This window comes from Myxine glutinosa, chromosome 3 (assembly GCF_964187855.1).
Source record: "Myxine glutinosa chromosome 3, kmMyxGlut1.1, whole genome shotgun sequence".
NCBI lineage: Eukaryota > Metazoa > Chordata > Myxini > Myxiniformes > Myxinidae > Myxine > Myxine glutinosa.
This window is the reverse complement of record NC_136263.1, coordinates 19,059,737-19,076,678: the sequence shown is the minus strand read 5'-3', so window position 1 is coordinate 19,076,678 and position 16,942 is coordinate 19,059,737. Positions and strand designations below refer to the sequence as shown.

Below are 16,942 nucleotides of genomic sequence, written 5' to 3'. Positions count from 1 at the left end.
ACTATTTTGAGGCCTTTATTGGATTCCTTGACCCAGAAAACATAGGATTAGCATATTTAATTAAGTCTCCAGGTTGACGAGAAGCCAAGATCGCGCAAAATATGTATTTTATGGCAGCCATTTTCAAAATCCAAAATGGCGGCCATGCAGGTGTCTGTGCAAATGCCAACATTGATTTTCAGATTCTCCATGCTCTGAAGATTCCAAAAATGTACAGGTTTGCTCATCCCAAAATTTTGAAAGAAATTATATTTGTTAACATAGTGAACCTGACAATCATGGCTAGCGGACTTCCTCGCTGGTCGTAGGCAACATGTGGCCCTGAAAGGATTTCTCTCATCCACCCTCCCTGTTCTGGCTGGAATTCCCCAAGGTAGTGTTCTGGGCCCTGTGCTATTTCTGGTCTTCATCAATGATCTCTCCAACTCTGGAAAATCCTCTCTATCTCTTTGCTGATGACCACTATCTGCCGCTCCATTCCTCATCCCTCAGATCAGCAGTCTGCATCCTCCTCACTCTCTGCAGACCTGGACAAAATCAAAGACTGGTCAAACAAGTGGAACATGTCTTACAATCCTGACAAATCTCACACTCTTACTATGTCTCTCCGAAAAGACCGACTGGAAAACCCTCCCATCTACTTTCTCAACAATCCTCTCCAAGAAGTTCTATCGCTCAAGCTTTTGGTTCTCACTATCTGCCATGATCTTCCCTGGGAAAACCATATTTCCAAGCTTGCCTCCAAAGTCAGTCGCCGACTGGGCATCCTCCGTCGTGCGAAGTCCTTCCTTGGCACACCTGAGCTCCTCGCCACATACAAGGCTTTCATCCGCAGCTCAATGGAATACTGCTCTCCCCTCTGGGCTGGTGCTCCTGCCTCACACCTAGCTCGGCTTCACGCTGTTGAAACCAAAGCTTTCAGAATCATTGGAATCTCCTGCAATGAAGCTAACTCCGAGGACCTTTCACTCACTCACCACAGGCAGGTTTGGTGGTCTGTCTTCTGCCGACTCCTCTCCTGCCTTGCTCCCCCAGCTCTCTCTGTGCTCTGTCCCCCTAACATTCCTCCAGATTGCACAAGATCTGCCAGCAAACCTCATGGTTAAACTGCCAAAATATAGGCTCTCTGCTCACCTTCACTCTTTCATTCCCCTTTTCTCCTACCTCTGGAGCAAACTCCCCCACTCCCTTCAATCCCACTCCTCCCTCCAGGTCTTGAAAACAGCTGTTCACCACCATCTCTTATCTTCCCCCATCCAAAACCTTGATCTTTTCTACCCCCGCTGATTTCACCCCAATTCCACTTTTTTGAAATACCAACTTCTGTCCTGGAAGTCCTTGGAGTCCTTGTGTTTTGTACTTCTCCCTCCCCCCCCCCCCCTTCCCACGCCTCCTCCCCCCAAGCCCTCTCCCTTCCACACATCTCCCTGCTCTCAAATGTTGTGTTTGTGTGCTTCCCCTTCTCTCCCCATCTTGTTTTCCACTCCCTCTTGTTATATATTTTGTTTGTCTGGTTGATTTGTTTGTGAAGTAAATGTTAGCTCTCACGAGTCTCGATTCATTATACAACAAACAAAAAAACAAAACAAAAAACCCAGATTAGAAGTTGGTACTTCGCTTATTTTTCCAAGATATTCCGCTCACAAGGTTCAGACATGCATGGCATCAGACAGACATGGCGGTGGCCATCTTGGATTTTGACGTGGGTTGCACCCACACACCAAATTAGAATTCAGTCCTTCGCTTACACACGCAGATGCACACACGGACTGAGGGGAAATCCATAGTCCCCCTTTCGCTCCGCGGTGCGACGGGGGACAATTAGATCACTTTAGCCGCTCAAGTTATAGACCGATTACAGACCTTTGACCTCTTGACCCCAAAATCTAATCAGTTCATCTTTACATCATTCTACATAATAGTACCAAAGTTGGTCAGAATCCCATCACTGGTTCAAAAGTTATCACGGCAACAAGATTTTTTTTTTTTTTACCCAACATGACCTCTGACCTTTGGCCTATGACCTCATAACCCCAAAATCTAATCGGTTCATGTCTACCTCATCATACAAACCTGCACCAAGTTTGACCAAGATCCCTTCAGTTGTTCTCAAGTTAACGAAAACCTATCACGGACGGATGGACAGTCGGAAAACCTGAAAACATAATCCCTCTGCCGACTTCATCAGCGGAGGCATAAAGATATTATAAACCACAAACTAGTGCTGTTAGCCAGATTCAAAATCTCGTCTCGGAACCGTCTCGATAAATTTTCAATTTTCATAACGGGATCTCGGATCGGCTCGGTTCCTGACAAAGTAATACATAGAAAAAAAAAAAAAAAAAAAAAAAAAAAAAAAAAGGCTTCAAAAATAATGGAATTTCATTACAATATATAAACAACAATGAAAAAATTCATTTCTGATGTTGAGTACTTAAATTCCGACTTAGCTTCCATTTACCGGGATGAAATAAAATACACCACCTACATGCAGATGATCGGCCACCGATGGGACCGGTGTTGTCTCATTACAGTTTGTATTGTCGTGTAATTTCTTGCTCGGAATGTCAGAGAGAGGGAGAAAATGTTTCTGCCCAGGCATATTCGAGTCCCGGTTGGAGTTTCATTATCATTTTGTGAGTTGTGATCGGGCATGTCAAGCGTTCTCGTAGCTCGCGCGCGTACACGTACGACCGTTCGATATTCATGATAGTTCAATAGTTGCCGCGTCCTGCTGCTGCGCGCATGTGCATGTTACCTTTTTTAAAAATAGTTCCGTTAAGCGGGCTATAATGACGCAGCATTGCGTGCCTCAACTCAAATCGGAATGTACAATTTTTTGTTCAACCCGTTGATAGCCGTTCGGTGGACGGATCGAATATACCGACCCCTTATTCCAGAAATTGAAACTAATACCGCTAAATAACGCCTTTCATCGAATGTTCACGTGTTTTAACAATTGTCGACTGATAAGGCACCCAAGTTATCCGAGCCCATGCTTTGATCAACCCGACTGCGTTACCTGAATTCCTGGGAAGCCCCACCAGGACGACGGCAGACATTTTCAGAAGTTCCTGCCACACAACGAAATATTTTTTATTCATATTTACCTCAGCGCACGGAATCAACGGCATCAGAGCAGGTGGGCGCTGATTCGCTCAGAGCGATCACGTGATGACGCTATGAAAAAAAAAAATTGCTCGCTTTGTCAAGGGGCTCGCTCCCCCCCCCGTTCCCCTCCCCTCCCCCGCCCGGCAATGCCGGGTACTTCTGCTAGTAAATTATAAAGCAGGCGGTGTAGTGATCACCCCCACCCCCCCCTCCTTAGTTTGACTCTGTGACTAAAGTAAACGTAATCAACTTATCAGGCCTAAAGTGGAGATAAGATAACCAAAATACTTTCACATTCAAACCGTCAAACCAAACCCCGAGGGATTCTTACAATTTATAGATTTAGCGTTGCAATTAAACATAAACGTTCATCAAAAACTCATTTCATAAAACTACATAATGTATTGTACTTGTATTAATACATTGTGTGTAGAACAATCCGTTATAAACGTGTTTTTAATCTAAATAAACATCGTCCCTCCATTCACGGAGCCTCGAGCGAGTCCCTCGATATTAATGTGCAAAAGACCATAGCAACCACATTCCGTAACTCGTCTCCAAGGACGGACACGTGACCGTAGCGGGGTGAGGGCGAGGCGGAGTGATACAGCGGAAGGATTCAACGGTTTAAATAAAGCCGCGATGCGGGGGATTTTCATTGGGATCTTTATCTTGATTTCGTTACCTCCGCCACCAAAGGTCGATGGAGATTATGTTTTCACTCCTGTCTGTTTGTCCGTTTGTTTGTGAACACAATATCTCAAAAAGTTGTGGACGGATTCGGACGAAATTTTGTGGAGATGCAGCGTGTGTGACAAGGACGACATGATTAGATGTTGGTGAAGATCCGGATCCGGATTCGGTTTCGTTTGCAGTGCATTGTTTGTTGACGAGGGGAAAATCCTGGAACAGTGAGTTTACTTTATCTATCATCGTTTGTGTCAGTTCAGCTGCACTTGCGAAAAATGATGCTTGTGCAGAAGCAGAGTAATGAAAGCAAGGCTCAATAAATGCCTCTATTATGGAAAATATCTGCAAGAAGTTGGAATTTTAACCGGGATTTTTTTACCGAGAAATTGCGTCAGTCAATTTATCTCGGGACCGTCCCGAGACCGTCTCGAAAGCCGAAACCGCCGGGATTTCGTCCTGGTCTCGGATCGGTTGACAGCCCTACCACAAACACGTATGATTACCTATTAAAAAACAGTCGTGAATGCTGCTGAAAACTAAACTGAAAAGTTCGGAGGAATCCCGACATCCATGACACAATCTGTTATCACGTGACGATTGCACCTGATCGTAGAACTACCGTAGACTCGATACCTCACAAGGGTTACTGACATGACCCTTCCACTGTGTTTTTTTTTTTTCCAAGGCCACTTCTAATAAAACAAACGACAAGAATGGCACTCAGTAGAGAGCATAACTCCACCTGGTGAACGGTTTACGTTTTGTATCCCACTGATAGGCCGGATCTGGATCCAGACCTGAACCAAAATCTAATCGGCTTGTTCTTGTCACCTAACCAACTCATCCACCACGTTTATTCATAACTCGTCCATAACGTTTTTAAAATAACATGTTTTTTATCACTTTTCACCCCATCTCTGTGGTGAAGAATCACTTGAAAATTAAATAATTCTTGTCGCCAAATCCATATTCAGATCTTCACCAAAATCGAAACTGTTAATCCTTTTTACACAGACAACCTCTCCACCAAGTTTCGTCCAAATCCTTCCAAAACTTGAGATATCCTGCGATATATCATTTTGGCCATATCACTAAGTGGTGAAGAACCACTTAAAACATTCTACGAGCTGGATCCAGATCTTCAAAGTTGAATCGATTCTTCCTTGACAGACACACACCGACACACACACACAGACACACGTTTCGTCCAAATCCATTCATAACTTTTTGAGATATCCTGCTATATGTTTGTTTTAGCCCCATCTCCCAATGGTGAAGAATCACTTTAAAAATTAAATAATTAAATAAAATTAAGTTGTCACATACTGCGAAATTTCGTCCACATCCGTCCACAACTTGATATTTTGTTCACAAACGGACAAACAGACAGGGGTGAAAACATAACCTCCATCCACCTATGGTGGCGGAGGTAATAATAGCACAATATTAATGTTATTACACAACAATATCCTGTCTCCCCAAGGCGTTTTGTGACTTGCAATATTTAAATATGGAAGGAAAACCTTTTACCCAGATCACTCTTCCTTCCCACTTCATAATTTTCAAATCTGCTTTCCCTTTTCTCACTGCTCCTATCAAACTCCCACACTCTTTCCCTTGTCTCCTCTATCTTTTCAATGATTTTGCCTTTGTTGTTTTTCTTATTATTATTATTCACAGGACCAAGGCTCATAAAAGAGCAAGGCAGAACTGACAGTGGGTCAAACAAAGGGAATGAAGAACAGAAAAAAAGAGGAAAGGAAGCAGGAAAGGAAACACTAAAATTAGCAAGTTTAATGGGGAAAACAAAGATAACAGGTCAGAATTGGGAATGACATGAGATGGTGGGACAATGTATGCCTGAAGTCCTAGACGAGGCAAGTAACAGTACATCCTCGGGAAGGGAGCCCACAGACCAGAAAAGCAAGGAATAAAACAATTTAGGTGTGCAGTCAGACTGGATTTTGGCAGTTGAAATAGGTGGGAATTAGTGAAAGAACACGTGTATCCTGGAGTAGACAAAGGGTCAGAGGACAGAGAGCAGAGGGAACCATTTCGGAGAATAGCCGGCAGAAGCGGATTAAGATTTTTTAGGGACTTGGCCAAAAATACGGCATGAAAAAATTTAGGCCAAAAACATCCCACAAAAAAACGAATGCATGGAAATACATTAACACATATAATAATAATAATAAATAACATAAATAATAATTAACACATATAATAGACTCCATTCGATGTTACACTGAGTTAATGACATCAACTCCCCCAATCTGACCTCAAAACACGACCTGCTGGAATTACGCCGCAAAGTTGGCTCTCTTTCTCTACCTCCACCACCAAAGGTGGATGGAGGTTATGTTTTCACCCCTGTTTGTGAACAAAATATCTCAAAAAAGTTGTGAACAGATTCAGACGAAATTTGGCAGAGATGCAACATATGCGACAAGGACGAAATGATTAGATTTTGGTGAAGATCTGGATTCTAGAATTTAAGTGATTCTTCACCATTGGGATATATAAAACGATACATAGCAGGATATCTCAAAAAGTTATGGATCGATTTGGACGAAACTTGTTGGACAGGTTGTGTGTGAGACAAGGAAGATTGAATTCGATTTTGGTGAAGATCTGAATATGGATTCTGAGATGAGAATTATTTAATCGCTTAAGGCTTAAGTGATTCTTCACCATTGCGAGATGGGGCTAAAAACGATACATAGCAGGATATCTCAAAAAGTTATAGATGTATTTGGACGAAACTTGGACAGGTTGTGTGAGACAAGGAAGAATTTTCAATTTTGGTGAAGATCTGGATCCGGATAGTAGAATTTTTAAAGCGATTAGTCACCATTGAGTGATATGGCCAACCAGGCGGTGATATGCTCTCCACCAAGTGCTGTTATAGTTTCTAGATATTACTTTGGTTTCTGCTCCCAAGAACTTGCTTCTTGTGAATCTCCGCCATTAGCGAGACCACGGAATACTCGAGAAGCCATTACATCTCATGATTATTGTGTGGCCATTGACAACTCAAGGGTGGGCCGTTATGTTTGTTTCGTCCCCTCCACTGCCAAACTAAGGAAGTCTTTACCTTCTGATGTATTTCCAAACAATTGCAACCTTCCCATTTTCAAAAAGTTTTTTTTTTTGTTTACATCCTCAAAAACTCAACTTTTCTAGCATTGCAGCTCTTTTATTTAAGGCCTGGCCTCAATGAGGACTAATCGTCCATAACTGGGGCCTTCAACATTAAGATAGGGGCAATAACCCTGGTGCTCACCTGGTAGATTAAACAGTATACTGCACCATCTAAAGGTATTTTAAATCAATTTCAATGCTTGCTCGAAGACAGGGCAGCATGTAGAATCATATGAACATCATAAGACTTTAAACAAACAAAAAATACCTATTTTGGGGGCAACTCCTCCCCCCCCCCCCCCCCCCCCCCATAAACCACACTAAACCCCGATTTGCCATCCAACTAACTCATCCACCCACTTTGGCCTAATTCGTCCACATTTATTGAAATATCATTTTTAGCCCCATCACTCAATGGTAAGGAATCCCCCCCCCCCCCCCCCCCCCAAAAAATTCTCGTATTCGGTTCCGCATCTTCACCAAAATCTAATCATTTCGTCCTCGTCACACACCCAACCGAAACACCAAGTTTCGTCCAAATCCGTCCATAACCGAGATATCCTGCTCACAGACAAACAGGGGTGCAATTATAACGACCATCCTTCACAGTTGGAGTGGAGGTAATGATGAAGCAGCAAGTGGGTTGAAGGGAGTGGGAGGTAGGGGTGGAGGGGGAAACGTGAAGGACGGAAGGGGAGCTTGTTTGTTTATATAACCCTTCACACCCCATGTGGTACTTACTTGCCATCGAATGAATTCCATCGCTCAGGATCAGCCGGTACCGGTTATTGGCAATGGATTTAAAGTTCTGCAAATAAACAAAAATACAATAACACAAATTGGGGAACATACCAAAAAAAGCAAAGGTCTATCACACAAAAGGGATGTGAAAATGGGGCATTGGAGGGGGTGGGGCGTTGCGGTTAGAGAGTTAAATCACAGGATAAGTAAGAAATAGCATATTCCCCTTTTAGGCCATGAGCAGGTCTGAGCTTGCATTTCGTTTCATTAAAAGGTTTTGTATAATTTTTGTTAAAATGTTTTTTTTAATAAAATTTATAAAAAGGATTAAAAGGATCAAAAGGTTTTTCATTGCGCTCAGTTTTGTTTCATTAAAAGTGTGCAACTTATCTTCACTTGAATACATTTCAGAAACATATTCTCATCAATATAAAAAGTTTGAATCATGAATTTTGTCCAGCACCAAGTAGTTTCCATTAATAAATCAACACCATTATCTTAAAGTGCAGCAATCGCGGGGCAGTGAGTTGGACACGATGCAGCAACAACAACAACAACAACAACAACAAGAAGAAGAAGCATTTTAAGGCCATTTTCCCTGCTAGAGCGGGGGTTAGCCTTGCGGCCCCCATGACAATCTTCTCCATCTTGCCCTATTTTCTGCATCTCCCCTTGTTAACCCCCTTGCCCGCATTTCTTCTTCCACCACCTTTAGCCAAGTCTTTCTCGGTCTTCCCCGTCCTCTACTTCCTTTTACATTCATTTCCATCACTCTTCTCAACCAGTCACTTTCATCCTTCCTCAACACATGACCAAACCAGCTCAACCTGTTTCTCTTCACAGCATCCATCACAGGCTCTCTATTCCCATCATCTTTCACAATTCATCATTTGTCTTCCTCTCTCTCAACGATACTCTGCACATCCACCGAACCATTCGCATTTCCACCCTTTCCAGCCTTCGTTGGTGCTCTATGTTCATTACCCATGTCTCGCTCCCATAAATCATAACACTTCACACATGCAGCAGACACCTTTCCCTTCAGCTTCAACGACACACACCCCTCCTCGTCAGCATGCCACTCAGTTCCCAAAACTTCTTCCATGCACATCTCACTGTAGCAACCTTTGCCGAGTCTGCTCCACCTTCTCCATTCAGCATGTCTCCTAGGTAGCAAAATGTTTTCACACCTTTCAGCTTCACACCATCTCCAAGATCCAACTCAACATTTCCTTCATCTGCAGCTCCCTCTGTGCACGCCTTACACTTGAATGTAGCTGCAACCTTAAAATGGCGATATAAATTTGAGAATGCAATGTGTGTAGTTGTAGACGACATTTGTTATATCTATGGGCGAGTCACATTTTGCCCGTTTTAGATCTGGCAACATTGGGCATATGACGTCAGTCGAGAAGTTCCAGGATGGCGGCTCCCTTAGGAGCAATGCTCTGTCATCCGTTTCTTGGGAAGGGAAAGTGTGAATCCAAGTGAAATCTATCGCAGAATGAGGATGCAATATGGTGACGCATGTTTATCGTTGCAGCAGGTGTAAGTCTGGGACAGGAAGTTTAAAAGTGGAGTGTCCAATGTGGCCGACGCTGCTCGCTCAGGCCAGCCTCACAGCCAACACACCAGAAATGGTTGCAGGGGTTGAGCGCGTGCTAAGGGAAACTCGGCGCATTACGCTGGATGAAGTGGTCTCTGAATTGAACATTAGCCATGGTTCAGCACACCACATCATTCACAACGTGCTGGGGTTCCGCAAAGTGTCTGCAACGTGGGTGCCTAGAAAACTCACACCCGAACTTAAAGAACGATGAGTGGACGCATGTGAAGAACTTCTGCGCCATTATGAAACAGAAGGCGATGCTTTCTTACAGCGTGTAGTGACTGGGGATGAAAGCTGTGTCCACTACTTTCAGCCAGAAACAAAGACGGAAAGCGGCGCCATTCAACTTCACCGAAGCCCAAGAAAATTCCGCACACAGCCATCCGCTAGAAAAATGGACGCTCTTCTGGGATAGCATACTTCTGGTATGCACCTATCTCTCCCGTCGGTATGTCCTAAGGGTAGTTTTTTGAAAATTTTTCCAATTTTTTTATTTTTAGGAATTTTTTGGTAAGATTTTTTTTTTTTTTTCAATTTAAATTTTCAACTTCAATTGTTTATAAAATGCAATATCACGTATATTACAAATACATTTGTGCATTATGATTGCTTGAATTATTATGATTGGTGTAAACCATGACAAAACAGCAACTCCGGTACAGTCATTTATCTATATATACATATCTGGGCAGTGCCTGTTGTCACTGAACTACTCCGTTACTTTTGTTTCCGTGGTTGTGAATCGTTTTTAATAACGTGGTGGTGAGGTATTTTTAAATGACGTGGTGGTGAGGTATTTTTAAATGACGTGGTGGTGAGGTATTTTTAAATGACGTGGTGGTGAGGCGTTTTTAAATCACGTGGTGGTGGCATTTTTAAATCACGTGGTGGTGAGGCGTTTTAAATTACATGGTGATGGTGTTTTGAATTACGTGATGGTGAGGTGTTTTGAATTACTTGGTAGTGAGGTGTTTTTAATTATGTGGTGGTGAGGTGTTTTGATTTAGTTGGTGATGGTGTTATAAATTATGTGGGGGTGAGGTGTTTAAAATTACGTGATGGTGAGGTGTAATCGGCCCAAACTTCGTCTGCACCTACCCCTCCCCTATGTATGTGTTGAGGAGATTTTTTTTTTTTTTGAAACCAAAATTGAATGAATGATCGTTTTTTTTTTGTTTTGTTTTTTTAAAGGCCATTTTCCCTGCTAGAGCGGGGGTTAGCCTTGCGGGCCCCATGACAATCATGGTTCCCTGTTTTGAGGCAATGTTTTTATGGCCGGATGCCCTTCCTGACGCCAACCCTTGGTCACTCTTACAATGCGCAGGGATATGGTGTACCTATTCTAAACCGGGGTACACACCGTGATCATTCATCCCAACAAGCTGGTACTCAATTTGCCGACCTCGGAAGGATGACAGGCTGAGTCAACCCCCCTGGCGTTAATTCAGCGATCGACCGGGATTCGAACAAAGGATCCTAGGATCCCAAGCCGGCACCCTCACCGCTAAGGCAACACCAGGGATCCAAAACCAAAACATTTGGTTTTTTTTTTTTAAACCAAAATCTTCAAGCAAAATTGCTTATTAAAATGTAATATCACAAACATTAATACATTTTTTTTTTTTTACAAAATAATAGGTTGCATTACAATTGGTGTAAATCATGACAACACACCAATTCAGGTACAGTCATTATCCTCAGCTAAAATAAGCCCGTTCCTCTAATGACGCGTGGTGAGCGTAGCGAGCCGAGCTTGTATGTGTATAACTTCTTCAATATATATATACCCTCCCCCCCCCCCCCCTCTTCTCCCATCCCTTCCCTTCCCCTGCCCGGCAATGCCAGGTACTTCTGCTAGTATATATATATATATCTATATCTCTATATACACACACACACACACACACACACACACACACACACACACACACACACACACACACACACACACACACACACACACACACACACACACACACACACACACACACACACACACACACACACACACACAGTTCCCGACTTACGACGTACGCAACTTACGACGACCCGGACGTACGACGGGAAAAAAAAAACATTTAAAAAAAAAAAAACTACGGAAAGAAGAAGAAGCGAGCGAGAAAGCATGGTGGCAAGAGACGCTATGACGTCATCGCTCTCTAGGCAGCTTCTCCCACACGAGGCAGCGTCTCAGTTAGTAGCTCTGTTTCACACTGGCAACATCCCTTACGCTCCGTAACTCAGCCAAACCAACGATTACTCTACAACTACTGCCCTACTAGTTCTTCGCTGTTTATACCCCACTGCAAGCTCGAGAGCATGGACACCAACGTTGATCGCTTTTCCAAATTCAATCGACAACTTCAGCAGACCCCAGCGTGTTACAGGGAAATTTACGATGAAAAAAGGAAGCAAACAGTTCAGCCAACTCTCGACGATTTCTTTAAAAAAAACAAAGATCCTATCACCTCCACCTCCAACCCCTCCGCCACCACCACCACCACCACCCTTTCCGTGTCTCCCAGACCAAACTAGTCACCATCACCGCCACCATCAACTTCGTCTTCAACCACCGATGATTCTTCAACGATAGACGACCCCGGCTCCTGATGTCATTATTGATACACTGTACATTTTATTTAGTACCGATTAAACTGCATTGTATACTGTATTTGTACATATTTTTTGTTTAATAAATTGCTATAAAATACTTTTATACGTAAAAAAAGGACATTTTATAGCAATATTTTTAAAAAAAAAATTTTTTTTAAATAAATTGCTATATTATAGTGTCATATTTTTTTATTTCACCCAAATAATCCATGAATACATACTTGAATACGTATCAATACATGGTACATAATAAAGTCATATCGGCGCTGAATGACCCTATAGGTCCCAGTGCCTTGCCGTTGGCCTAAATCTCATATTCCATTCCAAAGTCATATGATGGAAAACCGACGTGAAAAATGTCCCAAATAATCCATGAATACGTACTTGTATACGTATATTAATAGGTACATGTAATTCAAGACATAATACGAATTTGAAATACACGTCCCATGTAATTAACGTCATGAGACTAACACATGATACTACACGTACTTTGGAGCTATGACCCAACTACTACCTGAAAAATACAGGTCCACAAAAGGGGGTCCTATTTGTCGAATATCCACAAATCGAATATCCACAAATCGAATATCCACAAATCGAATATCCACAAATCGAATATCTACATTAAAAAAAAAAACACCACACACCACACACCACACACGTTAAGGGGCCAAGAGAAAGTTAGAAAAATTTAATGAAAAAGCAAAACCAAAAACAAATTAATTAATAAAAAATAAGAAAACATCCAAGACACCGGAAGTAGAAGAGGTTGGGTAAAATGCGACTAAACCTCAAAGATGTAGGAAGTATGAATTGACATCTATCTATAATTCCACTAATCTCTGTGTGTATGTTTGTTTGTATGTTTGTATGTTTGTCTGTGACCGCTGTTTCTCGACAACTACCGGTCCGATATACTTGAAACTTGCCAGGTATATTGCTGGGGACCCGAGGATGTGCCTTTTCAAGGTTTTAAATTAATCGCAGAAGTAGTTACCGAGCTATGTCCAAAAAACGATTCAACCAATCAGAGAGCAGCGAGCTATCACGTGTGCCGAACGTGGCGAACAGACTCTGCCTCGGATGGCACATTTGAGAGCGTATTCATTTATTTCCCGTCGGCAAACTATGTTGCCGTTAAACTATGTTTTAAAACTAATTAAAACTAATTTGCGATTCATCGTATTCATCGCTTCACATTTGCGACAGTGAAGACTTCACTTCCGGCAGCCAATCACAGAACGCGTTGTTGCGAGCCCGAGAGCCTGCGCCATTACGGTTCGTAATTCGATTTCTTCCGGAGAAAATAATAATTTCTCGATTTCTTATGCGCATTATTTCTCCCAATTCAGTCAGAGCGAAGGGCGGAAGCGAAGAGCGTTGTTTTTTTTGTTTACGGGCGTACGGGCGGGGTAGAGCGTACGGGTAGCGTTTTTTTTTTTTTTTGGCAAGGAACGGGCACCCACATACGGGCATGCCCTAGTTACTCTTAAAGCAGAGTATATTGTAGGATAATGGGAAGCATGTTACAGGTCGTGAATTGCAGAGCAAGACAGCACAAGGGATAAAACTACATGCATAGCCTTTCGTTCTGCACTTTGGATCAGCTATAGTGTATGGGTATGCAGAGATGGCAAACCGAGTCTTGCGCCCACACTCACGTATGGAAGGAACAAAGTTAGAAAGTCCAACAGAACATGTGTCATGAAAATATCTGAAGAACAAACCTTGCCCCACCGAATCTGTCTCAAGGTACAAATATCTTGTTACAACAGATATAAGGGCTACTCAGACCTGCTCAGTGACTGCTCAGACCACACGAATTACCCAAATGTAAGTGAATTTACCCAAATGAAAGCACAATGTACCCAAATGTAAGTCGTACTACGTAAAGGAAGGTTATTTTATGCAGTAAAACGTTACGATGTGCTTCTTGACGTCCAAGAAAACGAATGCGAACAGAATTTTACAAATTTTACCGGCCCCATTGGTGGCAGCCATTTTAGGCCAGGGGGACATAACTCGGTATACATCTGCAGGATTAATGAATCCGTGCTGAAGCGACCAAGGTGGCGGTAAGTTTACCCCCATAGGTTGATCCGAGACATTAATGAAGTATAAATATTTGATCAAAGTTACACCCGACTTTATTTTTTGTATCAGAATGATGTGGAATATTCATCCAAAGGAAAATTCTCAAAAATGACGATTTACCCAAATTTACCTAACCCAAACCCAAACAACTAACCTTAACTACTAACCCCAACAACGATAATCTGGTGCAGAAAAAAATGCCCTATGGGCCTGACTGTGCACACCGTAACGTTTTACTGCATAAAATAACCTTCCTTTATGTAGTACGACTTACATTTGGGTACATAAAATAACCAAAATAACATAAAATAACCATAAAATAACCTCTCCATCGCTGCTCCCACCCTCTGGAACTCACTACCTCACACCATCAGAGACTCCTCCTCACTCACCACATTCAAAATATCACTAAAGACCCACCTGTTCAGCACTGCATTCAACATTCAACCCACAGCATTTAACCCCTGACTATCTCTTCTCCTTCTCCCTCCTTTTGCTTTAAATATTTCCCTATTGATTGTCTTTTTGCAATTGTGGTTTTCATGTATTGTTATGCATTGTTTTCCACTCTGTCAAAGCACCTTTGGGCTACTTGGAAAGCGCTATACAAAATAAATGAATTATTATTATTACATTGCGCTTTCATTTGGGTACATTTGGGCACATTTGGGTAATTCGTGGACCGAGATACGTTAAGATATAATGACGTTCCTCAACAGAAATTTATTAACATTCACCCTTGTGCATGACAGTTGGGGCGATTTTTGACGCCTTTTCTATAGACATCCCAATTCACCCTTTTGATGGAGGACGCCATTGTTGGATGAATATAGTGCTTGTTGTGAGAATACTGGGTGATGCGTGCGTGGGTATAAATGTATTACTACGCCGCGCGACCAACTCACTGCCCAGCGAGCGGCTACACTATAAAGTATAAGAAAATAGTGCTGATTTATTAACGGCAAATACTTAGTGTTGGACAAAATTCACCATTCCAACTTTTTATATCGATGAGAAAATGTTTCTGAAATGTATTCAAGCAAAGACAAATTGCACCCTTTTCATAAAACGAAAACAGATTTGCCACCTGCTGCACACGGCCTACTTGGGATGTCGAATCTGGGTCCGATTCCCAACCGGGCTGTAAACTGCAACCACGGTTACACAATGAGTGCACCATCCCTAGGTTGCGACATGAAGCTCGGACATCCCGTGCTGCTGCTGCTGGATGGATGTTGTGCCATTTCAGTGTCTTTCACAACGAGTATCTCACCAGGATCTGCAAGACTGGGTGCACGACTTTCTTTCCTTGAAACACGGCCTGTTAAGACAAAAAAGGCCTGTTAAGACAAAAACGGCCTCTTAAGACAAAAAAGGCCTGTTAAGACAAAAAAGGCCTGTTAAGACAAAAAAGGCCTGTTGACAAAAAAAGGCCTGTTAAGACAAAAACGGCCTGTAAAGACAAAAACGGCCTGTAAAGACGAAAACACCACCAGCACGGCCTTTTACTTTTAAACAATACACTTCAGGAATGAATAACATCCTGGGAACATAATATGCAAATGATCTTTAAATAATTAAATCGCTGGGATAAATATTAAATTTCATCAATTTAACCAAAAAGCCCCGTCAACGTCTCCCCACACGTGACGATTATTGATTAACAATAACATTACAAACTCCGCACTTACCGCCACAAAACCTCCCGACAGCGCAGGAACATTTTCAATCAATTCGTCAGTCGCCATCGGCTCAAACAGGTTTGTCATGGGACACGTTAAACACACAAAAACCCCAAACCCAACACAGAACACGTCGCCGTCACCTCAACACAAGCTAACCGATATGAGAAACTGCAAGAATAAATAGGAAAGCGCGCCTAAAATGTCAACGTCACTTCCCTTTTACTTATAGATTTGCGTTGAAATCGCTAAAATATTTCTTGCGCCATAAAAGGCTAAATACATTTAAGAGTGCACTTTGAAGGATCGATGAATAAGTACTTTGAAGGTTGGATGAATAAGTCGGCTTAAAATAAAAGAAATAATACTACAGCGAACTACTACACCATGGCCGTTATTTAATGTGCAATACGTTCAAGATGGGGTGTGCGCTTATCGCTTGCCAAGCGGCTCTTGTGACAACTTCCCAGGAAGGGGGGAAAAACATAAATAACTGGGAAGTCAGAAGGAGAAGCCCTCTGCAAAGCCTATCTATGGACCCTACCATTGTGCATTTTGGGGAGGGAATGGAGGGGGATAGGGGGAAAAGCGCGGAGGGGGGGGGGGGGGGGGAGAGGGTTGCATGTTCTGCTTCAATTTAATCAACAAAAAATTCTTACAACTATCAGGGACGCCTCTTCGTGGTGGTTGTACCTCCCAACGCAAGTCAGGGGCCAAATCTTCCCCATTTTCCCCTGCTGCCCAGATTTATCAGGGTAGCGCAGTCACAGTTGGAGTTGGTCCCCATGTACTGACCCCATTTTCCTCTTATCTTGTCCTCTTTCCCTCTCTCCCTCTCTCTCCCACACCCATTTTCCACCCCCTCCTTTCCTCTCTCTCCATCCCTCTCTCCCATTCTGTCTTTCCAACCCTGTTGTGGCCCTGACTTTGTGAAGGCAGGGAGGAGGGGTACACCATTGTGGATGTGGGGGATCTCTGGGTCGCTCCTGCAAGATCGATGGGCTGTCTTCATACTGCGGGCTTGTTCGAGAGAACTGTTCGGGGTTATACAACAACAACAACAACAACAACAACAACAACAACAACAACAACAATAAGAAAAACTTTCCCTATGGTTCGGCTGCTCAGACCACAAAGTCTCGAACGATACAGATCCAAACTCAAGATCGGCTGCGAAGGAATGGGCACACTTTCTCAAACCTTTTCAGAACTTTCTTTCTGTAATCCCCCCTGAAGGACTGAACAAACTAAGTGTTCT

At 42.7% G+C, this 16,942-nt stretch overlaps 1 protein-coding gene across 1 annotated transcript; it reads right to left on the bottom strand.

The window, feature by feature from the left end:
• Positions 1–2,879: 2,879 nt before the first annotated feature.
• On the bottom strand, positions 2,880–15,903 carry LOC137423792 (replication protein A 70 kDa DNA-binding subunit-like). The gene is made up of 4 exons (XM_078773497.1): positions 15,694–15,903; positions 15,276–15,323; positions 7,684–7,750; positions 2,880–3,074 (listed from the first exon to the last, which is right to left on the bottom strand). The coding sequence occupies exons 1-4, from the start codon at positions 15,769–15,771 to the stop codon at positions 3,019–3,021; spliced, it is 249 nt and encodes an 82-aa protein (XP_078629623.1). The 5' UTR covers positions 15,772–15,903; the 3' UTR covers positions 2,880–3,018.
• Between the last annotated feature and the right edge of the window lie 1,039 nt (positions 15,904–16,942).

What these genes read in the sequence shown, in the direction of transcription:
- LOC137423792 (XM_078773497.1), bottom strand. Translation starts at nt 15,771, where the DNA reads ATGACAAACCTGTTTGAGCCGATGGCGACTGACGAATTGATTGAAAAT. An exon ending in TGTCGGGAGGTTTTGTGGCG is followed by an intron (nt 15,324 to 15,693) that starts GTAAGTGCGGAG and finishes TTGTCTTAACAG; the next exon opens with GCCGTGTTTCAAGGAAAGAA. An exon ending in ACCCAGTCTTGCAGATCCTG is followed by an intron (nt 7,751 to 15,275) that starts GTGAGATACTCG and finishes GTTTATTTGCAG; the next exon opens with AACTTTAAATCCATTGCCAA.